The 26,162-nt window shown below is 41.5% G+C and overlaps 2 protein-coding genes across 2 annotated transcripts in view; one reads left to right on the top strand and one right to left on the bottom strand.

Moving 5' to 3' along the window:
* The window catches only part of MCF2L2 (MCF.2 cell line derived transforming sequence-like 2), a gene marked incomplete at both ends in the record, with an annotated part of 134,171 nt that overhangs the window by 54,783 nt on the left and 53,226 nt on the right, over nucleotides 1-26,162 (bottom strand). Inside the window, 2 exons of the mRNA XM_080349334.1 lie at nucleotides 18,260-18,348; nucleotides 20,729-20,832. Coding sequence (XP_080205460.1) covers nucleotides 18,260-18,348; nucleotides 20,729-20,832 — 193 coding nt within the window. The remainder of the gene's footprint in view (nucleotides 1-18,259; nucleotides 18,349-20,728; nucleotides 20,833-26,162) is intronic.
* Nucleotides 12,909-14,573, top strand: B3GNT5 (UDP-GlcNAc:betaGal beta-1,3-N-acetylglucosaminyltransferase 5). The gene has a single exon (XM_080349335.1). It carries the CDS (start codon nucleotides 13,037-13,039, stop codon nucleotides 14,159-14,161), a length of 1,125 nt encoding a protein of 374 aa, XP_080205461.1. The 5' UTR covers nucleotides 12,909-13,036; the 3' UTR covers nucleotides 14,162-14,573.

Here is a 26,162-nt window from a genome sequence, read left to right as displayed (position 1 = left end):
CACCAGAGCAGCAATTAGCTAAACTTCTATCCTGTCCCCTGAGATATTTTTAAACGACAGGTAACTGTGAGCTTTTAAGAAACATTACTTTTAGCACTTCGACTGGCATAGCAAGACACTGTTTCCCCACATCGCACACGCAGCCTCACTCTCAAAGGAAAAATATATATTAAAAAAAAGCATCCCTGTGGCACAGCGGGAGCACGGACAATCCCAAAGGCACCCAGCGCCGCGGGTGACAGGGTGTTTACAAACAGCGGGACATCTGAGCGAAGCACGGGAACCCAAGGCCAAGCCCGGAGGGCTCGGCGGAGGGGGAGGAGAGGAGGAGCCCATTGGCTCCGCGGGCCGAGGGATCCCATATGCTGCCGCCGAGCGGGGCGGCCCCGGGCGCGGTCCCGTTCCCGTTCCCCGGCAGGAAGCGGCGGAGCCGGCGGCCGGTGTCTGAGGTACGCGGGGCTGCGCTGGGTGTCGTCCCGTCCCTCTCCTTCCCCCCCACCCCGCTTTCTGAATTTGTCCTCTTGGGAAGAGCAGCCGGGTTGTTCGTTCCTCCTTTATGTGTAAGGCGAGTAGCTGGGTAATTAAAACTAGGGAAAATAATTCTGTTTTCATAAATGCTTTTTTTTTCCCTTCTTCTCTGTCTGGCTTCGGGGGTTGTAAGAGCTGCCCTACTCAGGGGAGGAGGGTGTCTTACTTCTGGAATTGCTGTTCTGTGTTTTGGGCAAACAAGTTTTCCAACTGCTTTGTTTAAAAGGTTTCTGCTACAGACCGTATCCATTCACTCCGTGCGCCATCGGCTTGCTCCTGTCTAAACGAAGGGTTTTCTCGGAGTTCGAGATTTCAAATTTTTGTGATAAACGAGACCCAAACTTCAGTGTCTTTAATGGCTGGTTTGTGGAGCCTTCTAGCAGATTCCCCCCAAATCTCTGGTCATTGTCTGGCAGTCGGTTATATTCTTAAAAATTAAATAAATAAATAAATAAAGCGGGGGGAGAGTATAGAAAAACCTCAGAAACTTTTTGTGACCCTTTGAGGGTCTTTTTCATCCCCGGAGCCGCAGCCATTCGAGCACTGCAGTGAAATAACCCATTCAAAGCTGTTTTCTCCCGCCCTTGTTCCGGCGGACTCTCCGGGGTTCGTATTTCTCCTTTTTTTCTTTTTTTCTTTTTTTTTTTTTCCTACAAGAAAAGTGTGGGATTTTTCTTTTTTCTCAAGTGCTCCCACCCAAGAAACTCGCAAATCCTGCTCGGAGTTTCTCCGCTGAGCCCTGGGTTGCAACACGGGGACGCACCCCCGAAAACGCTGGCACTGCCCTCCCGCCCCGGCCTCGTTAGCGCCCTAATTACCGCCGGCAGCTCCTCTCCTCTCCTCTCCCCTCCCCGCTGGAGGCAGACACGGAGCCTACCGCCCGCTCGGCGGGAAGAGCCCTCTCTCAAACCATTTTGGGGGACTCCGTAGGAAAACACATCAGGAGAAAGGGGGAGATATTGAACGCTTTCAAAAAGTGCGTTTGCGCTAAGCAAAGCTGAAAAAAACCTTTTTTTCTTTTTTCTTTTTTCTTTTTTTTGCCTTTTTTTTTTTGTTTTTCCTTCTTGTCTGTTCCTGGCCGGGCTGCGGACTCCCAGACGGTAGGCTGGCGGCGGCCCGGCGGGAGGTGTTCGAGGGGAGGGCCGGGCTGAGCCGGGCCGGCGCCCGCCTTTGTTCCCCGGAGCGGCGCCCGCAGCCGCATGGCTCGGTGCTACTCGCTCTCCTCCCCAATTTTGCCCCTTTCCCCCTTCCCAGGCGGCTCCCGCGGATGCCCCGGGGGCTGGGGAGGGGGAAGGCGGGGTGGTGTGACGGCTAACGATCTCTCCGCGCTAATTTGGGGATTCGCGGGGGTGCGGGAGGCGGCAACAAGCGGGGGCGGCGGGGAGATTTCCAGTCCGCACCAGTGCGAGCTGCTGGGTATTTTCGAGCCTCCTGGGTTTCAGAGGTTTTCGGGGGAGCTGCGATGAGGAGGCAGCTGCCGGAGCTTCGACTGGAGAACGGGGCGGCAGGGCCCGAGCAAAGCGGGGTGAGTCGTTTTGGCTCGACCTCGCTGTAGGGAGCGTCGGGAACTGCTGAGGTTTTTAGAAGTAGCTTTGTTAACTGCCTCTGAGCAGGATCTTGGAGTCTCTCTAGAGATGGGAGACTGGCTTTACTCCAGTGGAAGCAACTAACTTAAGTTCAAGGCAATGATTTTTAAAAAGCCTGTAATTCTATTCTGGCTACACAAAGCAGCAGACAACTCGGTACGTGCTGCTTCCTTGTGCTGCAGCATCCTCAGCCTAGTGACTGCCGAGGCTCACGCCTGAGGATCTCCTGGCGGTAGTGTTGAAACCTAGTGCAGCTGTTAAAAGCTGTTTTGTATAGCACAGTCGTATTCTCACATCTCGTCCCCAATCCTTGCATTTCTCCCAGCAGCTGAAAAGTGAGAAAGATGGGGCTAACAAAAGGATAGATTTGTTTTAAAGATGGGAAAATAGTTGTCCTCTAATAGGGGATAAATGCCAGCTTTTTGTTTGTTTTTCCCCTTGTTGAGCAGGGCAGGAGATATTAAATCACTGTTGATAACAACAGCCATGGAATATTCTAGCTATATTGTAGAAGGCTGGATTGTCACATAGAGCTGGGTGTTTCTTTGGTACGTGAGAGTAACTGGTTGTTCTGCACAGCACTAGTTTTATAAAAGCCCACCGTCTGTTGTATACAGAAATGTATTGTCTTGGTGAAAATGTTTTTCACTAGTAAGGTTTTGAGGGTGGTTTTTTTTTTTCTGCTTAGAAGTGTAATAGCTGCTTACTAATTCTCTTCCATTGAGTGAATCAAAACTGCATCACTTTCTGCTTCCTCTAACATCCTAAATTATCGAGAGCCAAACTGGTTGCTCATGCTGCCCAAAGCAGTAGTTGGGACAGTCTCTCTGACATCTGGCTAAACCGGAGTAGTGAGTACCAACACTAGGAGTGATACTTCACCTGCAGATTAGGGAGAAGCATGTGGAAAACCCTGCAAGTCATCACTTACCATTTGAGATGCCAGTGGCTCCTGTGTTTGGTGTTATTCTGCACCTACAGTGTTATGGCATCTAAGATGTACCAAACGTTGCCTCATCTCCCATGGTTATCAGTCTATGTCTGAAGGATTCTCTGGGTAATCCTGTAACTTGAAGATGTTGCTTACTAAAAGTACGGAAGTACTGAGGGGCTTTTGTTGTTGGGAAGACTTACTGTGTTTTTGCTGTTATTGCAGTAGGTCTGCTGGGCTTTGGAACTGGTGGAAAGTGGTGGAGGGAACCAGAAGGTGATGGATTAGCATTGCGTTACTAGCTCTTCCTTCCATATAGCTTGTGGATTCAGTAAAGTACCTTCCTCAGCTTCCTAGGATGTGCACATCTCGAATGAGGCTATCTCATTATTCAGCAGACCTCAATAATAACTAATCTTTTAAAGTCTAGTGGAAAGCAGCATGGTCCAACTCTGTCAGGTTGGTCAGAAGTGACATCAGGATTTTTTTGCCGATACAAGAGACACTGCATATTTGGAATTTTTACAACATCTGGGAAATTGTGATCCAGATCCTTGTACTGAGGTCTGTGCCTTCCTGAGCCTCAAAAGACTGAAAAAGTCATGGACACTTGAAAGGTTTCCCCTCTTTTGTAAGTTTTGCAAATAGGATGTTTCCCCTTGGCAGCAAGGGGGGAGAATGCTATGGAAGGATATTTGAAAGATGGCCCTTGACTTAAATTCTATAGTCAATGGGGAACCCATCACAATGTATGGAAATGGGCTGATGAAGCAACTCCTAGACTTTGGAACTGTAGCTTTTTAGAATGAACCTGTACCAGTCCTGAAGTTTATCTGTTGCTTAGGGGGCTGCATAGTGTAATTGTTAACTTAGATGGAATTGTGGCTTACAGATGCTGTTGCTACATGCCCAGGTAACTCAGAAAATCTAACATACCAAGACTGCTTAAACAACCTATGGATAGATGACCTTGGAAGAAGGGAATGTTAGTGTAAGAGAAAGCAACTTAATTCGAAGGACTGTTGAAGAGGCACATACGTCTAAATATTGCTAAGATCAGACTGTAGGAGTTCCTGCCTTGTAGCACAGAGATAGGTTGCTTGCTGTGGACCAGTTTCATGAGGCCAAGCTTGACTGCCTGGTGCCATCTCCAGATTGCTGGATGTAGTCTTAAACTTGAACAAAAAGTGTGTAGTCACTCAAAACTCCCAGGAATTCTGCCATGTTCTGAAGCTACGCTGTCACTTTTCACCTGCAGCAAATCAACCTCACCAACTCAGGTGCAGCAGCTTTGAATAAAGAAGTCCTTTTTGTCAATACAGATCATTTTGTTGGAGGTGCTTTGGGACAGAGAAGCCAGAGAAGGGATTTTGGCTAGTCCTCTGCATTTACAGTTGAGGAAACTTGCTTCAAATTAAACTTACTGTTGGCCCAGTAAGTCACTTTCTGCTCACATTTCTTCTGCTGCATCCTGTAACTTTTAAGTTTCTTCCAGTTTCACATCTGCTAAGACCTTTGCAGATTGACTTAAACAGGCCTTTCATCTTAGGGCAGGAAACTTTCAGCTTTTCTTGTTCTTTAAACCACTACTCATTATACACCACCACAGCCCCCCACAGCCGTTGATTAGTTGTGTTTTTCCACGGAATATGAAACAGACGGAGGATGGATGGGTTTTCTTCTACTTGACTTGGTTAACTAAAGGAGGGCTATCACTTCGCACTGTATACTGGGGTGCGTAATCCTCGTGTTTTATTATTAAGACTAGACAAAGTGCTCTTGCAGCTCTTCCTTGTAACTTTCCTGACTTCCCAATAAAATATTTATTCACTATATTTTTTAGTAGGAAACCTTGATAGTGGGTAACAGAGGTGGCAAAAGTACCATACTTAAGAGTCATTATTTTCTGAGTTTCTGGCTGCTTTGTCTGCGAGACCTGTGTAAAGTGTTGTGGCAATTACAAGTACTGAGTTTCTATTGCATTGTTCTCAAAGCTCAACTTTCTACAATGATCAGGCTTTTTAAATGGGTGTCTTGTTTTTCGTTCTGCCTTAAGTTATCTCTGTTGTGTAAGCTTCTGCTCCCATCTTTGTAACTTCCTTCTAGAGTCCACAGACTACTGGTCTGGTGTTTTGTGGTCTGTCTCCCAATGAATTCCATTTGTAATTTCTACTTTGTTTCACTAAACTCTCCACACAGCAGTTCTTGGTCTGGTGCTGTGTATATGCCAGTGCTGTATGTAGTTCAGTTACATTCTTGGCTTTGTACTTGTCTTGCACAGAAGTGTGTGTGTTTATATACACACCTATATACAATAGACACTCATTTATATATCTATATATCAAAATATTATTTTTACTGGCTCTTGATGTTATTAAATTGTGTGACCTACTATCCATTTCTCCTAAGAAGAGACAAGTATTTCTGGTTAAATGCAAATGGATTCCTTCGTGAGTTCCTTCATTTAATTTACAAAGACTGTAGTCTTAGAGAAATCTCACTGCTTATTAAACATGTTGGTAGTGATTTGCAGCTCCTTTGTTTGACTTTTCTTATCTGATTTGAATCTTGAAGCTAGGAATTCTTTGTTTAGTCCTCTGTTCTGTGGCTTGTTATGGCCAGTGACTTTTTAGCAGCTCTCAGTGAGGGTACTTCAAGTGTGGTAAGATAGAAACTGCGGGATGCCGTTCTTGAGTTGCTTCAGTTCTGCTGTTTTGTGACATTTCTCTTAAGTGCATGTGGGGGCGTGTTGGTTCTTTTTGCTTTTCTGCCATGAGCCTGTGCTGTTCCTGCTCCCTGTATTTCATAAAAACAAAACGCAGATGAGTGTCTCCTGTTCAGTCCCTGGCCTTGTTGCATTGCAGAAAAGGCTGTATAAAAGGCTGAAATTCTCCTTGGTTCCCATAGGAGTAGGAGATTATTAATGGATTTGATCCCACCCAGCTGCAGGCAGACTTAAACAAAAGTCTCAAACTGCTGCTATTCCAGCCAATCTGCAGTTCCTCTGGATACGCTGAGGTAGTTCTTGATCCACTTTATCATAAAATCTGAGATGTTTGTGCCTGTCTGGCTTGCTTGAAACAAACATGGAAACCCCCAACATGTATGTAGGAGCCTTCTGTATGGAGTCTGGTTTTAAATTTACAGAGAATCAATAGCTTCCGATGTGAAATATTTGACTATCCTGAAAACTTTTTAAACTGTGAGAACTACATTAAAGCATTTAAACTTATGCAGTCGTATAAAATAATTGAAATAGAAAGTAGCTTAACATTTCACTGCTGAATGAAAGGAAGAGGTTAGCTAGCCATATGAATCCAGATCTCATGGAGGTATTAGAACAGTGGTGAGGTCTGTCAACAGCTGTTGTCACAAATGCAGAAGATGTTCTCCCCTTCAGCCCATTTTGGTGACCAGCTCCTCCAGTACAATTTGCTTGCACAAAATTTTCTTTGCTGTTTTCTTTAACTCCTTCCCCAAACTGACAGTTGCTCCCCTAGAAGTGGGTGTCTTTTGATATGGAGAGATAGCTCTTGGTTGGAAAGCATGAACCTAGCAGGTTTGGATGATGTCTCTTTGTTTGGTGGGAGTTTGGCTTTCCTCAGACTCCATGTACCTCTTAACATAATGCTTTAGCATGTTTATTCAGTTTCAGCTTTACAGCTGTTTGGGGCTTTGTTATGCAGGTGAAGACTGAATGGAACTTGAGACTTAAGAGAAATCGACAGTCTGGTGTGTTTGCTGTTTCTAGATAGTGACTCACCTAAAGTTAGGGTGACTTTAATTTAATTCAAGGTGTTATTTATGTAACTTAAAATTAAAGTTCATTAAAAATGTAAGTTCTTTAATTTCTGTTGGTGTATCTTGAATGACTAGTGCTTCATACTTCTATAGAAAATGTGTATGTATAGTATATATATCTAGACCTCACTGTTACACTGCATTTGCATATGTTGAAACACTTTTAGCAAGTTAGGACAGAACTACACCAAATGGGAATTACTCTCTTAAGACAATAACTGAAATACAAATGCTAAACAAGAAACAACGTAGTCAGACTGCTTGCTTGCTTCAAATTGATTAACTTTCTATTAATAAAAGAAGACAACCAACTAGACAAGACTATCCAAGAAGCAGACAGGATCATTAATAACTCTTCCCTCAGCCTTGAGTAGAATACAACATTTCTCTCTTCCAGCCTCAGAGTTGCTGGCAGCCATGTACAGAGCGAACAGGGGAGGGTGAGAATGAACAAGGCCTGATTCTGTTTAGGGCTAAGGGAACAGAGTGTGCAATGACTGTTTGTTCATAAATGCTTGTAGATCTGTGGGTGCAAGGAAGGCTGAAGTAGCTTAAGCAATATTTGCTCTTGGTGATCTCAAGAGGAGGGCATTGAAATGTTGGGGCAGCGGCAGCCCCACTACATTTTTTGGGGGCGATGAGCCATTAGGAGGTCACCTTGAAGAGGTTCTCTTCCTCATGATTTTTTCACTGAGCAGAAAGCTCATCTCTTAAATTTAATCTACCATATCCAAGAAAGCATCTGCATATATGAAGTGCTTTTTCCATGGAACTGCTGCTTTTCTAGGCTGATCCTACAGTTGCTTTAAGAGGACTGGCTTAAATGACCAGGAGAACTTTGTGTTGGTGTGTGCTTTGCTTGAGGCTGTTTCTGTGCATGGTGGACTCAGATTTGCATTAGACTTTGTGCTTGCTGGGTGTGTATATGTGGTGGAGGAAGCGTGGCCTTCAAACTGAAGACCTGGATGCTTCCCCGGCAACAGAGAGACTTAGTGTGTACTGTCTAGTATCCCTATGTATAGGACTGGGACCCGATTTGCTGCTTAATTTCTATGATGTGACTAAAGAGCTGAAAAACAGGCTGTTCCTGACTACGTGACTTGGGTCATCCAAGTGGAAGAGTGTTTAACAAAAGCGATGTTGGTTCTTACTGACCAGGTGCCATTAGGGTGGAAACCAGCACTAGTGTGCTGCAGTCCAGCTTCCTGGAACTCTTGTGCATGTGGTTTGCAGGCAAACAAGTAAACCTGCAGGCGTGTCTTCCAGGGAACTACTTGTAGGTTTGGGAAGAGAAACTACTGGAGGAAAAGATTTGATGCAGGAAGGGGTGATCCAGGACTTCTGTCATGCTTGGTTGTGCATAGAGAATAAATGATGTCTGGATGGTAAGTCAGTGTGATATTCCACTCAAGTTAATGAGTCATGCTTAAGACAGAGACAAGTTTATGCAGCTGAGCTGATTTGGGAAGTCTAGATGGGATGATACTCTGCTAGATGGACTCATGAGTTCACATATCTCTGATCTGTGCTAACTTAAATCTGGAAAGGAGAAAACTAGTCTAATAGAACACTAAAAACCCCACCAGTTTCTGTATCCTGTAAATTAACCACTGTTCGACTTGACTAAAATTCCAATGTGTTTTATCATCATTGGTCTAACTGGAAGAAGAAAAACCCAATGCTTTGGCACAAAACCCCCCTACATTCTCATCTACAAATTGAACTTCTCACTTGTCTTTCTTAGTACTCGCATGCTAGTGACACATTAACACCGAAATTTTGATAGTAAACTCTTGCTGCAAAATGGGAGATCCATCTGGAGTTTGATGCTGAACTGGGATCATACGCTAGAGTATTAGGAAGAGGGATAAACTGGAGAGCAGATGAGAGACTATTTACTCTGCAATGACAAACTTAAAACGTGGAATTAGAATAGCAAAGTCTAGCATGGTTTAGAAATGGCCGTGGTCCAACAATGTTAACCTTCTGTTTAAATGAGTCATTCATACACTTTCTAACTCACTGTATTTTTTTGAAAGTATTATTACTAAGCAGAAATTTCAAAGTGAGGCCTAAAGGCAGCTTAAACTAGTTTTCTTGCAATTAGTTGTCAGTCTTAAATTTGACGTTCCTCTTAGTTTGGCAGCTAGCATGGAAAAAGTCTGCCTCAAATAGTTTTTCAGCTTGATCTTCAAGTACAGCGTGTAGATGGGAACAGAAGCCACCTTAGGTTTATGGGGAAAATAGGCAGGAAATAACATCTGTAGCTGCACATAAATATTTGAATAGGCTTACTTAAAAACGAGCAGCAGAAAAAATTACTGATTAGGTGGAGCTGTGATGTTGTAGCTCTTCAACTGTATAACTTCATTATGACCTTTTTCAAATGTGCACTTCTGTGGATATTTGAAGTAGCTCTCTAAGGATCTGGTTTTCCACAGTGGTCACTCTACAAACTATCAAGTTTTCATAACAAACTATGTCAGCTCCACTTCATCCCAGAATATATACTGAATGCAAAATACAGAATTGTAACCAGTTGCTACATTCAGATGTCAGTAATGCTTGTTTGTGGTAATGCTGAAAGGTTAAATAACAAACCGTTTTAGGAAAGGTAGGATTGCTGCAGCATGGAAAAAGCTTGCCATATTTGCAACTGGGGGAAGACCACATGCAACTGTGAATCTTAAATCTACTGGAAAGGAAGGCAGCTACAGGAATTGTGTATGGGTGCTTGGTTCTCCCAGCGTCTCCAATCTCAGAGTGGATCTAAGAGCTTCCAAGCCACAAGTAAGAAAGTGCACACCAAGATGCAAAACACCTTGATTACAGTGAGAAAAATGACTGTCAAGCATGGTTTTCTCTCTGTTCCATGATGTTTCCTCTTGCTAGGGGAACACACTGGTGGTTTGTTTTTTTCTTTTCTCAGAATTTTAAGAATCAGTTGGCAGCGAACAGTTCCTGCAGTGACTCAACCCCTTCTGTAAGCGAAGGAGAGTGTGACTAAGCCCAGAGCATGGGTGTTGCAAACGAGCTATAAAAAGTTATGACAGTGAAAGAGACTTTAGTTGTGCATTGGCACCTCCAATACAAGTCTCCTGGCTTTTTTTCAGAGGGAGATGGGGTTAGGTGTAGGCCTCCTTGAATTCCATCAGTATTGCTCATCTATAATTGCATTTTAAAGTTTTACTTGAGATGTATGTTTCTGAGAAGGATTCTGAAGAACTTCTGTCTATTAAAGACTGATCTAATTCCCCTGAATTAGATCAAGGAAAGGACAGACCAGACTCTAGTTCTAGCCTTCAGTCAGTTGACTCTTCTGGCTTGTTTTTTCTTTGAGGAAAAGCTCAAGTTTTCTTTCCAGCATCCCTGACTTCCAGGAGGGGGATGCTAGAGAGCAGAAAATTTAGTCTATGTGCATCTCTTTTGCCTTACTGCTCCATAATTAAAACTGTTTCCATGGTGACTTCTAGTGGGTATTTTTTGTTGTGTGTGGTGTGGGTTGTTTTTTTGTTTGTGTGTGTTTGGGGTATTTTTTTGCCCTTTTTATTCTGGGGGCTTTTATTCTTCCCAAGTGACAATAACTGTCATGTAGGTTAGGTTCACTGCTAGTCTTCAGTGATCTCTATCACTTTGTATTTGTGATGGTGACTGTCTCCTTTTACCACATGACATGGGCAGTTGCGGACTGTTGCCAAAAACATGTTATCCAAGTGTAATCTAAAAAATGTATTTTGGTGACTAGGATTCCTGTGTTTACCAAGGTAAAATTTGCTTTGAGTAGTTAGATATATTGCCTCGTGCTCCCTTTCAGGAAAGTCGGGTGGTTTTAAGCTGTCTGATGATGGCAGTGGGCAACCTGACCACCTAGGCTGAGCTAACTGGCTAACTTCATGCAGAATACAGATTTTTGGAGAAGAGCACAAAGTATCTAGGTCAGAGAGGAAAACCAGAATTTACCCTTACTGTTGGGAAGCAGTGGGTACCTTCAGACCCACTCTTTCAAAAGAAGCTATGAAATGCCTGGATTTCTGTAACACTCCAGCTTGCCTGCATCTCTATGCTTCATCTGAAACATGAATAAGCTTTGCAATAGCGTTCTTCTGTAAAGCTGCTGAGTTTATAACTCTGAGGTGCATTGTCTAACTTCACGTTTCAGAAATAAAAAGGGTTTGAACTGATACTGTAAAAAGTGCTGATGGCTTTTATTCACCAGACTGCCCATACAGCTTTTCTGTAATGCACTACAATCTGCAAGCCTCAACTGCACCAATGCACAGTTTCCATTTTGAGCAGCCAGTCCTCTTCCTCTTGTAGATAAATACACCACAGAATTGCTCAGTTTTCTTATCTCTCCCTAGTCTGTTGCGTCCTCACTGTGCTATCTAGTTGAAAGATCTCAAATGGGTAAAACTATTTCAAAACATTTGTGTTGCAAGTAACTTCTAACATAATAGTGATAAATTGTGTTCTCTTGCTTCAGGGGTTATGTTTTTGTGGAAGAAGCACTCAGTTTGTGGGGTGCCATTCCTTAGGGTGCTAGTCCTACATTTCTTGCTTGACAGAGAGCTCACTCACTTCTGGAGGTTTTTTGGGATAACTAAGCACCTGCTACTTCAGGCTGTTCTTGTTCATTAGATAGGAGAGACAACTCTGGCTACAAGAACTGCAATTTACAAACTGGAAGGCAAGGAGGCTAGACTAGAGTGGCTTTTTGTGCTTTGGATTCTTTTCTTCACCAACAGCCCAGCTGGCAGCAGAGACAGTAGCCCTGCAGTGTTGGCAGTCTGGTGCCAATGGGTGTATGTGTGACAGCGGTGTGGCTGACTGGCGTGTCTGTGCTCCTGCCTGGCTGCAGAACCTGCCTCTAAACTGCACCTTGGGTTACAATCAATCTCCATGTGTACCACTGGCTAAAAAGTGAACATCCTAATCTGATAGATGGGATGTTTGGTAAGGAGTGCCACTGGAGCATGGTGGTGCTAGTGGCACGTTTTGACCAAGCTCAGGCTGGCTGTGGAAGTCACAGCTGCTTCCCCTCAACCAGCCTGTCCGTGGGGTGGGAGTGGGAGAGCAGGGCTCTGGTGCAGAGAAGATGCTGGATGAGGCTGTTACAGTGCTACAGGGACCCACACAGGCAAGGGATGCCCTGGAGGTGGTGCTTTCCCTCAGGGCAGAGGTGGCAGCCCTGTGAGGAGCGGGAAGCGGGTACTGCACTGAGGCGCGGGTCACCCGTGCCCCTGCCTAACCTGCACCCCAGGCCTTTGGCCAGGCGGGATCAAGGACTGCCTGGTTCTGTTCCTTCCCAGCTGGCTCCAGGCCCTTCTGGAGAGAGTCTGGTGGAGGCAGGTGGTGGTGAGGGAAGGACAGTGGTGAGGGGAGGGCAGCAGCGCAGCGGCCCGGCCGGCCGTGGCTGTGAGGGAGGTGAGGCCTGTGGGGCAGCCCTGGCCCTTGTGATCCCACACCTGGGAGCAGTTGTGGGTCTCACTCTTTACAAGTTGTCTTTAGGTGTCCAATTAAACTCAATAGGGTGTGTGACTTCCTTCCTAGCTTAAAAGAATTTTAACACAAAATGTTGTCATCCGTTGTTTAACAGCAGTGGGTTTTTCTGAGAAAGTTTCTTGTGTCAGAACTGAAGCCTCTGTGTCAGGTTACCCTTCGTTCTCTGAGCTTGCTCTAGGCCACAGACAACATCTTACTTGCCTTTTTTGGGGGAGGGAGGTGTAGGTGGGTTGTGATGGGGAGTACCTGAGTGGTCACCTCATTTCCATCACCAAACCTAAAACCAGATGTGTTAATAACAGCTCACTAAAACTTTTTTCCTCTCCTCCTGCCCTTTACAATTGGCAGGTATTCGTCTTCATGAAGGAAAGGAATGCCTGAGAAGACCTGATTTAGAACTGTAGTGGTCACTTCAAGATGCCTCAAAGGGAAAATACTCATCTGCAAGTCTCATCTTCCAAAACTGTCTGCATTCTTTCAACCAAAGAAAAACGTTTTTTGAGAAAGATGACTTGTGAAACCTGTGAACAAAGCTGGCTTTACAAGGATAGCGAATGAAAGACAACATAACATGCCTTACAATGAACGCTTAGCTTGAAGGGGTGACACTGTGCTCTTAAACTAAAACCCAGGCACTGTAAAAACACAGACCCTGAACAGAAGTAAGGATTATAGAAACTGCATCAGAATGTTTATTAATCCCAGAAGAGTCAGAAAATGGCATTTTTTGCAGATATTTGCCACTTGCTTCATACTGTGCCTCATGATTTTTTGGGAACCATTTGATAATCACATTGTGAGCCATATGAAGTCCTATTCCTACAGATACCTCATAAATAGCTACCATTTTGTGAATGACAGCCTGTCTATCCACAGGGATAACTTGGAGAGAGTGTCAAGCTACCAGTACTTGATCAACCACAGCGAGAAATGTCAGCAGCAAGATGTCCTTCTCCTGTTGTTTGTGAAGAGTTCTCCCGAAAACCGTCATCGGAGGGATGCAATTAGACAAACTTGGGGTAATGAGAAGTACGTTCGTTCTAAACTTGATGCCAACATCAAAACTCTTTTTGCTTTAGGACGACCAACAGATCATCTGCTGCAAAGAGAACTTCAACTGGAAGACCAGAAATACAATGATTTGATTCAGCAAGACTTCTTGGATACTTTTCACAATCTTACTCTTAAATTGCTTTTGCAGTTTAGCTGGGTCAATGCCTACTGTCCTCATTCCAGGTTCATTATGTCTGCAGATGATGATATATTTATCCATATGCCAAACCTTGTTGCTTATCTCCAAAGTCTAGCACAAATGGGTGTTCAAGATCTCTGGATTGGTCGTGTCCATCGTGGATCCCCTCCCGTAAGAGACAAGAGTAGCAAATACTATGTTCCACATGAAATGTACCCGTGGCCCTCTTACCCTGACTACACAGCAGGAGCTGCATATGTAATATCAAGTGATGTAGCAGCTAAAGTATATGAGGCTTCATTGACTCTCAATACAAGTCTTTATATAGATGATGTTTTCATGGGTCTCTGTGCCAATAAAATGGGAATTGTACCACAATATCATGTATTTTTTTCTGGGGAAGGAAAGGCTCCATATCATCCCTGCATTTATAAAAAAATGATGACATCTCATGGACATGTAGATGATCTTCACCAGCTCTGGAAGCAGGCTACAGATCCCACAGTTAAAAAGTTTTCTTCGGGGATTTGGGGTAGAATATACTGCAGACTAGTCAATATTGTGCTTCTCTGTAAACCATACTATGAGGACACATATCCGTGTTCAGCTGCATTTTCTTAATACTTGAATATCTGCATTGAAGATTCACTGAGCCAAAACAGAGCAACAACTTTTTAGCTGTTTATTCAAAATACATGTAAACATAGAAAGAGGTAAAACTTAAATGTGAATAGTTGGGGGTGGGGGGGATGATGATCCCAAATTCTGTTCAGAAGCTCCTGTTGGAATAACTTTCCTATTGTACTGCAACTTTTTACATTGTAGCCTGTTTTGGTGTTTTGTGTGCGTGGTTTTTTGTTTTGTTTTTCTTTACACTCTTAAGGGATGCAAGTCTAGATTAAATGTTCCATTATGGACTTGACTTCTAGACTTTGAAATGCTTGGTGGATATGTGTGTTGCTTTGAACTTGTTAGTAAGTCTTAAGGTGTTTGTTTTTTAAAGCTATGTGAACTAACGCACGTGGTAAAAAGATCTGCTATATCAAAATGGAGTAGACCTTTCAAAACACAAGGAAAATAGAACTTGATGAATGTGACTATTGCAGTAGTTTAAGGCAATGTAAACTGGTTGCAAATATTGACCATTTCTCAGTGCTTCATAGAAAGTAAGTCTGGACCTCCACACTTGACAGTGAGTGCCAGAAGTGAAGACCTGTTACAATCTTTTTCTCGAAGCTCCCTAAACCTTTGAAATAGCAGAACAGTGTTGGAGTGCCCACTGTCTTGATTGTTTTAAATAACAAAGGAGCTCTCTTCAGATCAGGCCTGAACTTGAAAGGAGAAGACTTGAATATTACTCATGTCACTGGTTTTGTTAATCTCCCTCTGCCTTCTGAAAACTGAAGCAGTGTGTTTAAACAGTCCAGTCTTTAATAAGCAAATAAGCTTAATGAGTTTTCTTTTAACAGTACTTCTGCTTTCCAGTATTCATAGTTCTAAAGGTGGAAAAGCAAGCAAAAGTCCCCGAGAATGTTATTTATATAGTTAATTTGAAGCTGTTAAAGACTTCAGAAAAAAACCCCTGAATTTCATGCTTGTACTAATGAAGAGGGGAGGGTATTTTCTGCACAAGGCTTGACTTCATGGTGAAGGGATAGGGAGATGGTGATCCACAGAAACTCAGTATGCAAATCAAAATTACTAAAATATTTCTCCTGAAGTCTTGGGCACAAGATTCTTTAAAATTTCAGGGTTGTTTGTGTCCACAAAACCTTGTATCTTGAATATATTTAAATGTTAGTATCACGTGCACTCTAAATCAGGATAAATTGAGTGATGCTCAACCTCCAGCTATTATGAGTTGTACTGTGGTGCCATATGAATATCTGAGAGAACAAAAGTTCTAGGATGTCTGTCTTCTCTACTACTGCTCTCTAACAGTGTTTTCACAGATCCTCAGGACAGATATTCTAATTGCTAATTGCCAAACCTGTGGTGGCTCTTCAGAGAGTAGACACGCAGCCTCACAAAAGTACAGTCAGATATTATTTGTCAACTGGTTTGATGCTGAATCAAATTCTAGCATGGATGTGTCAGAAAACTACTTCCGAAAGCTTGAATGAGTCAAGTTTATCAGTAAAGCAATAACAATGCAAAAGCTCACAAATTATTGAGCATCTGTTGGAAATGTGCTAATTACAGGAGCAATACCTCTTGCTTTCTAAGGCTGGCCTTTTTCTTCTGCCTGAAGTTTCTCACTGTGTGGAGCAGTGAGGTACTTGATCTATGTCTTTTGACTTTACTGTAGAACAGCTATACAGGACTTTGCAGTTTTAAGCTACAAGTAGTAAACTCTTGTTTAAGTAATTGCAGCTGCTCTTGGAGCTGTGCTGCAGGAGTTGATGGTTTGAATGGCTAGTGGGATATGTCAGCACAGCCAGAATCCAGGAGTGAGCTTGCTGGTTCTGTAAGCTGCCATTTCAGGTGGATGGTAGGTACCTACCGGAATTAAGTGAAATCTATAACTTTCTACAATTGGTTTTCCAGAAGGAATAGAGTAAGTATTCTAACTGGACCCAAATGTTGGGTATATAAAGAGCACACAAATAATTTCTCAGTGCCAGTATGAGTGAAGAGTGCAACAGCTATACTTTAGAAGGAACAAATCCAGTTCTTGTTCTTATCTGAACAGATTGATTACAGTACTGAGGATTTGTGGTTTTTTGAGAGAAAAAAAATAAACAGAAGTCAGCTCTAGGTCTATAAAATGTGTTGGCTTATAGAGAAATAACCACATATAGAGAAAAGTAGTATTCTGTACCAAAAGAAAGCTGTTCCATCAGATCTCTGACCTGTTGTGAGCCATTTAAATCAACAAGCTGCACAGCAAAACTGCACTACTAGAAGAAGCCACCCTGTTCACTGTAGGGAAGGAGGGTGTTCATAAGCAGTTTGTAACCGAAATGTACTGGTAATACTACAGTTTTTCCAGCATCATTTTGTGTTGGAATTGTTTTCACTTATACAAGCAAACATAAAATAAGTTTTAAGTAGTTTAAATTTCTATGGGGTAGTGACCCAGCTAACATCTACAACACTGCTTAAATGCAGTTTGTCATTAGCCGAAAGTCACTTTTGACCATTGAAGTACTTTAACAGCTAGTTTGAGTTTTGTTTAGATTGTTTCTTAATCTTTAAAGGGCACTGATATTTGTTAGTGTGCATTTTGTTTTGCTGCAGTGAAAAGAAGTTGCTTATTGAATAAAAAGGAAAGCATGAAGGCGCTCCTTTGGAAAATGGAGATGCTAGAAAAGTTCTTATTTTCTGGTTCTAAACGCTGTCTTAAGATTTGTACACCTTTATCTGAACCCTTCTTAACAATAGTCTTGGTGCTCCAATGCAGGGCTGACAGGTTTTACTTCCACAAGTAAAACTGTATCAGCCTGAATGGTCACTCCTCAGTAAGAGTTTGATGTTGTTGCACACCATATTTAATGCTAAAATTGTTTTTACCTGTTTGTTTGGTTTGCATTGGTTTCTCTTTGATATTACTAATTTTTATACAAATTATTCAATATTTATTCTTAAACTTTGCTCTGTACCACAAGAAGACAATTGTTTTGTAAAAGTTGTTTTGAATAAACAGACTTATTTCTTTTAAAAAAAAACAAAACAACACAACAAAGGTGGTAAATATCTCTTGTTGCTTTCTTTGTAATTGACGGGCTCTGCTCTGATGCTTTTAATTGCTGTTCTGAGTCTCCTCTTAAGGACTTCAGACTGCTCCCCCCCTCTCCTGCTTCCTTTCTGTTCTACTTTGAACCAAACCTTTTGTGGAACAAAAGGCAATATTGGTGTTCCCAAGAAGGAAGACAGTTCAAAAATGTGTTTACCCAACTTCTAGGTCTAAAGTTGTTTGAATCTGCCAAATATTAGAAGCCTAACTTGCTTAAAAATGCGTATGTTCTCTTTAGGCAATCATTCCCCGAGAGATGTGTATCTATCTAAATAAGTTCTATTTCAGATCACGCTTTGCACCTTTTGGAAACCAGCTGATGGAGACCAGTCATAGCATAAGTATAAATTATCTAAATCGTACTGAAAAAGGGAACAAAGGAACTGAAGTCTGTAGAGTCTGGCTTGTTGCAGGGTGGGTTTTGTTGGGTGGTGGGTTCTTTTTTGGTTTTGTTTTTAGTTGCTCACTTTGGCAGCTCAACTAAATTAAACTGGGCTTGCTTGGTACTTTTTGTTAAGCTAAATGACTTAAGTATTTGGTGGTTTAGAGTACAGCATTAATAATATCTTTCTCAAGACTTTGCAGAACGGGAGAAAAGGTAAGTGCATTTACAAAACCAGAAGTTTCTCAGAGGTATATAATCAAATATTAATATCCTGAACGCAATGCAATGATGTTTAACACTGCTTTTTTTCTTAAATGCGTGCAAGGCTTATTCTAATGACTTATTTTCTCATGTCATGTAATTAATGCTTCTAAGGAAAAAGTTGCAAAGGAAACCCCAGGCCGCCAGGTCAAAGCAAAAGATAAATCTTGCTTGCTTTCCAGCTGATAGACTCTGTATACATGCATGGCTATAAGCATTTCAGTAACTTGATTATATCTAATTATTTATTAATCTTAGTGAACTTCAAAGAAGTTGTAGAGACTGTACTGTAAATGCAGTTATTTGCATTCTAGAACAAAAACGTATGCAGCCTTACCTCCTCCTTGTTGACAAGTTCTCATCGCTTTCACTCATCACCAGGACTCTGCTAGATCCTCCTTGACTAGCTTCATGCATCACTTCAATCTGAAAAAAAGGACACATTACAAGTGAAAATATTAATTGCTGATGCGTTTATTTAGAGAACTTTACTCTTTAAAAGAGTAAAACCCCAATCTTGCTTAGTCTAGAAATCACTGGACAAGGTAAAATTATTGAATTCTAGATGAGCAGGTAGTAAATCAAGAATACCTCCTCTATATTTTTCTGCTTCCATGCTCAGTAGTGGCATGAGGGGTGTTCCTGGCTCCAGGCAAAGTCTCTTGTGTTCTTCCACTACAGCAGGTGAATTACCTCCTCATGTAGATAATTAAAGGTGTAACAGTCTGTTCCTTAGACTCTGAAATACCTCTTTTGGTTTTTCGCCTGAACCCAACCCAAAGACTTCACCTTTTCAGAGTTCTTTGCATAGTGCCATATGGAGAAGTCCAGGGCATCTGTCTGGTGCAAAGGCTGTCCCCAGCTTGAAATGGACTGGGGATTTTTACATAATGTTTTGATAAACATTAACCTACTTCCTTGTCCAGTCTTGCAGAGTTGGATCATTTCAAGTGTGCTCCGGGCCAGTTTTAAGCAGGCTTTTCCTCCTTTTGCCTGCAGCTTTAAAAGTGGGACTTGGGCTAACTCAAAGGCACTCTCTTCAAATTCAGTAAAACAACTCAGCTGCTGAGTTTGCAGTTAATCCAACCCAATATTTAAACTCCAGTAAAAGACTAAGTTCCTGAGCACTTTCATTTTTAAGGGCTGATTCTGGGGAAAAAAAAGCAGTGGCCTGTCTTGTGTTCTATATAGCTAAATTATTTAGCTGTTTGGTGATGATGATGGAATCAATTCATCAGCTATCTTCACCTGAACTATTATCAGAACAGAGAGAATATGAACAAAAATTTTATAGCAACAATGGAAGGGAAGGAGAGAGGGCATAATTCACACTGTAGTATTGGAAAATAGATTTAAGAATGAATGTATGTTTTTGTAAAGCCTGTAGCATGTTGTTGCGTATATCTAACTGTGGGACAAACACAACTGGTTACCTGCATTACTGATGAGAATACCTCTATCTTATACTACACAACTTCTTTTGTGATGTTATATATATCAATATAGATTAATTTTATTATTTCCCTCAATACAGTTGGGGCCCTCTCTTTTTTCTTTTCTTGAAACATACCTTAAATTGCATGTTTTAACATTCTAACAATATGCTGACCTAAAGAACTAATAATATAAATCTTAATGCAGGGAAGATGCAAGAAAATTATGACAAAGGGATGTTATTATTTAAAATGTGAGTGGCACTCTGTTTTGACTTTTGTCATGGTAAATTTGTAAGTGAAGGGGATATTGGCAAAGCTCCAAAACATTTGTACACAGACCATTCAGAATACAACATTCAGGTCCTCTGCCTATTTCATTCATAGGTATATTTGCATGGTTTAAATCCAAACACTTTCAATAAGAGAAATGAGGCATTCCTTGAATTTGACAGGAAAAATGAAGTCTGGTCTCTGAAAGACGCTCCTTCAGCTAGCTTGGGCGAATTAAAAGTTTCAGGATGCAGCTGCACTTCAGCTGAGTTAAAAAGAACTGCAGATGAATGAAGTTTCTGGATCCTTCTGTTTCCAGTCTTAAAATACGCAAGGAGGGCTAAACAGCTGTCGTGAGAGCTCATGATCACAGAGTCTCCACAGCTCAAACAGAAGACTCTCTGCTGTAAGCACAGGGCTCTGAAATGCTGTAGGGCTTGGGAACGGGGAGGAAAGGACAAGGATGTCCAAACAGCCCTGAACAGAATCTTGCTGCAAGAACAGTAATGTAACAAATGGCATCATAGAGACAAAAAAGCAAAATACATTCTCCTGAATGTTATTTGCCCATGCAGCAACAGGTAACAGTGGAGTTTTTCTTTGATTGGTTTATTTTTAAGTATTAAAATGTCTAGTCTCCCCTCCTTTGTGTAGAAACTACCCTTAGAAAATATTTAAGTGAGGAAAAATAGATAACTTTGTAAAATTCTGATTGTAACACAATTTCAGAGGAGCTGGAATAAGATTCCAGTTTCAGAAACAGAATAGTTCATATCCTGTAAGGAAGGATGGGCACTTTGGATGCACTTTAATGTGTTATTGTCAGACATTCCCTCCATGTTTCCCCTTTCATCCTCTGCAGGTGGTTTCTACTTTAGTGTAACTTGGTTTTCCATGTACTCGAGTATAAATCTTTTTTAACGTTGTCATCTGAGTAACTACCAAACTGCAACATGAAGTGTAAAAACAAAATGCTTGCCAGAGAATTACCTTGTAAATGTTCAGTTTTTTAATTCCAAGTATAAATACGTAAATCTGCACTTATATTGTTCTGAGTTCTCTCACAATATGGGATGTCCCCAAAACATAGGTATTCCTACCTTAATCCCACCTTTAGTCTTCTTAATGTTTTTCTTTTTTGATAACTCTACTTCAGAAATGGATTTTGGAGGGCAGGAAATTTCTGTGGACCTCCTGTTGGTAGCTGAAGGAGTCAAAAAGAAAGTAACATTAGGAAAATGGGTGCTAAAAGTTGAAATCGTACTTCCTAATGAAAGCGATGAGCAAAGACCCTGTCATGCCAGCAGTAAGTGAGACCTGGCTTAGAGAACTGAGCTGTGGCTGGAGCGGTAAAGGACCAGCTGGTGCATGGGATGGGTGACGGTGTTTGGTGCTCAGCTCTAGGCTTTGGTTGGGTTTCTGATCTGGTTTGGGTTCCTCCCTGGCCATCATCTTTAGGGTAGCACAGGTGAATGTCAGCCAGCTGTACCAACAGCTGGGTCATTGTCACTTGCATAGTTTTTCAGCTCAGGTGGTGGTACCTGTGTGGGATCCCAAATAAAGGAAATTTTGGTTCTGGTAATGGCTAATGTTGGATTATAATGGATTGTTCCCTGTTAAGTTTCATCACATGAAGAAGTCCCAAAGGAGTAATCTTACAGGTGTTCAACAAGTCACTGTGACCATATGTGTAATGACAGTGAATCCAAGGAAATTATTTCAGAATAGACTCTGTTGTGTCAGGTTTCTTGGTCCTTGCAGGCTCTGTAAACCACAGCTGACAGCAACTTGTCTAATGCTACTAGAAAATCATCTGTAACCCCTTATCTTGAAACTGCTGTCCAAAGCAAGGGTTTAGAATGAATTCTGAGAAGGGGGAATCATATATTTAGCTTGAGTAGAAAATAATCTGTTCACAGTGCATGTTATGTAAGTACAAGGCAAACAGGGCTCTCCTTAGTTGCTGAGTTGATACAGGCAGCCATGCATGTCTTGGTAAAAACAAATATGAATAGCAGGTGAAATGATAAAAGAATCTGGGTCGGGCAACAAAGCACAAAATTGTTGCAATTCTGAGATTAAGTCCGTTTAGGTTTTATGCTGGGAAAAGTATCAAATTAAACAAGAATTTTTCCAGAAATAAAAGGTGGTGTTTTCAAATGCATCTGGTAATACTTTAAGATGTTTTCCCAAGTTTAATGTTTTGCAGTGTTGAGTCTTGGTGGACACCTTCTGTGGGTGAAACTGAGAATTGCAATAAAAAAGATGCAGACATCTTTGAATGAAGACATAGTATCAAAAGATTCATGTAGGAGAGGACTTAAGACTTTTTTTTTTTTTAAAAGAAATACATTAACAAATTTTCAAATGCCTTTGTAATTAAATTCTTCTTTGAATGTAGTAAAAAAAAAAAAAAAGCATACAAAGACCCAAATTATATGCAATTAAAAAGATAATATATCAGTTTCATAGACAATAATAACAAAGTCTAACATTTCTTCCACCCTCTATCTTTTCAACTGCCTGATCATGCAGCTGGGAAGAGAATTAATTAAAGCAGCTTCTCTCTCCAGCTCTTTCCTAAATTGTCCTGGTTTTATCCAATGCTGGATGACATGAAGATTTGGCAATGCCCACTTCATGCCTATTACTTCCTCACAATTAGTCCATATTTGAAAGTTTCTTCAACTGAACAGCAGTCTGGCAGCCACCAGCAGCTCTAATCCACCAGCAGAAGATTCTTATGGTTCCCAGGACTGAGCTGAAATGCAAATGTTGACTCTGTTTGGTTCTTCCATCACTCTTTCAGAATATACAGCAGGGGATTTGTCTTGATTTTAAGCACTACTTTCAATAGATGCCTTTTTCCCATCCCAAAGAAACCTTTGAGAGAACAATTACTACTTTATGGAAAGCTATTGTTATTTCACCCAAAAAATGGTGTACTGATATTTTGAAACCAAGAGGTGAGATGAGGGGAAGCAAAATGCAGCAAATATAAATTATTTGTCCATATTGTCAAAGTGCTTCCTACATTTCTATTCCGCAGGGAGGATGATTTCTACCATTGGCAAACTGAGAATACCAACCTTTGTCAACTATTCAATAAATTTTCCAACAGGCATTTAATGTTTTTCCCCATGAATCCCTGAGTAGATTGGTTACAAGCATCAGCAAATTCATTCTTTTCCATACTAATGGATCCTGAAAATTCTATTTAGCCTTAAATTTTCATCTGTTATGATCTGAATGAGATGCAGGCTGTGATCATGCCTATTGCACTGAATAGTATTCTCTCCTGGAGCTTCTCCCAACTATATCCTATTTATACCTGGAAAAATCAGCATTTAAAAAAAAAATAAATAAATCTAAGATTTGATCACCAAAGTCCTGATTCAATTAAAGAAAACAAAGATCTTGTTTCATTCTTCCCCACACACCAGGCAGACCTCAGAAATGCTGCCAGTGTCCACTTACCACATCTAAATCTGAGTTCAATCCATTCCATTGCTCTACAAAGCTAATGCCCAAGTTTTATTTATATGGGATGTGTTATTAAAAGGAATGGAAGACAAGGAAATAACTTTGGGAAACATGAGAACTTTTGCTGAAGAACAGCACAGTTAGCAATACCAAGTTCTTTGACCTATTAATTAATCAGAAAACTTTCTAGCTTGAAGGGATGGTTGATTCTGGTACGAAAATCATGGCTGAAACCAGTCATCAGAAACATGGAAATCAGTTATGGCTTCGATGTCTGGATCACAGCTCACAAACCCAGGCAGCTGCGGGTGATCCAGGAAAGACAGCACTGGGCAGTTTAAATGAAAGATGGTGCATCCACAGTGATGGATCACTCTGATCCAGCAAATTGCTCTGTTTCCTGGCTTAGTCTTGGTTTAATGAATATGACATTTCAGAAGGAAGGAGGCAGGCACAAGATAAGGAAACACTCCAGTCCAACTGCTTACATTTCAAGGGAGAATTTGATTCAGATTGAAACAGTGAACTTTCTCCAACCGATTGACCCAGAAATGAATCGAAAAGAGGAAGCAATCTGTTTGCAGTTGTGCTCCAGAGTGTTTTGAGTTAGTGACTGGCCCATATTCAGACTGCTGCATATGACTATGTTTAAGTAGTTTCTGGAGTCATTTAGAAAGAAACAGCCCACGTACCTACCAATTATTATTGCACTAATTACTGTGAAACTGGAAATATTTTATAAGGGAAATTCTTGCATAAAATTCACTACAGGTGGCCATTTCAAGGTCATTACTGTGCTGCTGAGGAAGCTGGAAATTGTAGTGTTTGCCTACTGAAAGAACAAAGGCACAGGAACACAGGAAAACTACAGCTATCTATAAATAATCTAAGGTCTGCCTGGTTTCAAGGTTGTTTTCATCCTATTGTTTCACAGTACTCCCCTGGATGAAGAGGAATGAAGATTTCATTTTGAGCTCATTACCATTTTTAACTGGTTGATGCTGCTGTTAAAGCAAATATTGTTAAAGGGCATCATATGCAGAGGTAAACTTATTGCACAGATGCATACAGTAAAGCAGGATTTGGGTCCATCACTTGCATTCAGCTGGGGCACCACTGTGCTTCCCCCATGGGGCTTCAGTAGTGCTTACTAATTTTTTATTAAGAAGTTGCATGATAAATATGGAATTACTGTTTTAGTACCTAGCCTAGAGCAAGTGGTAATGTAAGTTGTACTGTCCCTACAGCTGCTAGGAAAGGGCATAGCCTCGTGTGCTCAATGTTTCCTTGCAGTCACTCTGCTACTGCAGGACTGACCTGTACTCAGTGAGGACGACTGGCAGTGCTGCTTGTGAGGAAAGGCTGTGGTTTCACCCGTTTGCCCACCCTGCTCCGTCTCTCTGGGGGGCTCCATCGCACCAAGAGGCACAAACAGAACTGTGTGCAGCTCCCAGGTGCTCAGACACAGCCAGATTAGTGCACCTGGGTGACTGGCCTCAAGTTTGCTCCTGCTGAAGTAAATGCAACTCATGGGCTAGCAAGAGAGATGACTGTAGTCAAGGGCTACGTCACACACCTAGCACTTGCAAGACATTCAAAAGTCCCCCCAGTAGGTATCATACCATGTTTTATGTTCAGTGCATGTGAATTTCCCAGCCACACGCTTCCTCATCTGCTCTGTGGGAGAGTTTGTGGATTTTCACTAACCACCTACAGCAGAATCAAAGCCCTTTGGCAAGAACAGGCATGGGAATTACTAGCTGCCTAAACTGCTTATTGGGGCTTGCAGCTCATGCTGTCCCACAGGAACATGACTTTGAAGATAATTAATTACTTAGTAGTGGTTTTGAATGCTGATGATGACAAAACAGCATGCTTAGGCAGTGAAAGAAATACCAGAGCATCTAAGGTTTAGCATTCAATGGTTTAATACAGAAAGTCTTTTCCATCCTTAGGCAATATAATTGACACTTTTGTGCTCTAGCAAAATTGTTGTCAAGTCCCTTGAGAATCTGCCCGTATAAGAAGCATAGAACGAGGCCCCTGTATGTGGAATGTTATTCTGCAAAGAGACACACTACTTGGTTTCCTCAGACTTGCCCAAGTGTGGTAGCAGCCCTACAGCTGCAAAATTGAAAGCATCTTTTCCTTCTCTCTACTTCGTTTATAGAAATATCTTGAACTATAGAAACTGGTCCTTTCTCAAAACCATTAATTAAAATCAAATGCACCATCTTTTCTGTGTCATCTAGTCTCTCTGCAGCCTCGCTTTTCCTGCACACATCCCCAGACTCTTACAAGACATTCTTCTTTTATCCTCTATCCAGATGTTATTAGTTAGTGAGTGTTACGCATTAGTGACTATGAGGAATGCTGGAATGGATCCACATTTAACTGAGATGGAATCAGTTTCAATTTTATTATTTAAAGAACTGAAAAGGCTCCAGCTGTGTTCCCCCATATGAATTTCATGTTCTAAGTTGGTCTTCTGAGATCCTTGTAGGGGGAGTCATGGATTTTGAGTGTGCAATGTGCTGTTAAACGTTATTTGCTTAATGAGCTCAGAGGAATTTTGAGATCTCTGCTCCCGTATTTCACATCCATGTTGCACACAAAGAAATCCCTGGGTGAATATTCTATAGCATTCAGAAGACAGGAGATGCCAGAAGCAAAGCTACATGTGCAACCCTAATTTCGCCTCTTTCCTGCTAAGGCATCTTGGCCCACCCTCCATGAAGAATCCTTGCCTCATTCAGCACATGGAATCAAAACTGCTTAATTAATGAGCAGCTATTCACTATTTGGCTTATCTGTACTTCTTAGTGGCGCACAGAACCTTACTGTCCATACACTATTCCAATCCCTGCTCTGAAGATAATTGTCTTTTTTTCTAATAGTAATTTTTACAATTCAAGTGCTTCATAAATATTTACTGAGCTGTTTTCACAACACTTCTCAGAGGTTAACAGGCTCTTATCAACTACACTGAGATCTCCAAGTTCCATAGATAAAGATCTAAAGAGAATACACTTCTTTGGGAGAGTAACTTGA

This window comes from Nesoenas mayeri (assembly GCF_963082525.1).
Source record: "Nesoenas mayeri genome assembly, chromosome: 9".
Lineage (NCBI taxonomy): Eukaryota > Metazoa > Chordata > Aves > Columbiformes > Columbidae > Nesoenas > Nesoenas mayeri.
The sequence above is the reverse complement of the archived record's forward strand: the minus strand, read 5'-3'. Positions and strand labels throughout refer to the sequence as shown.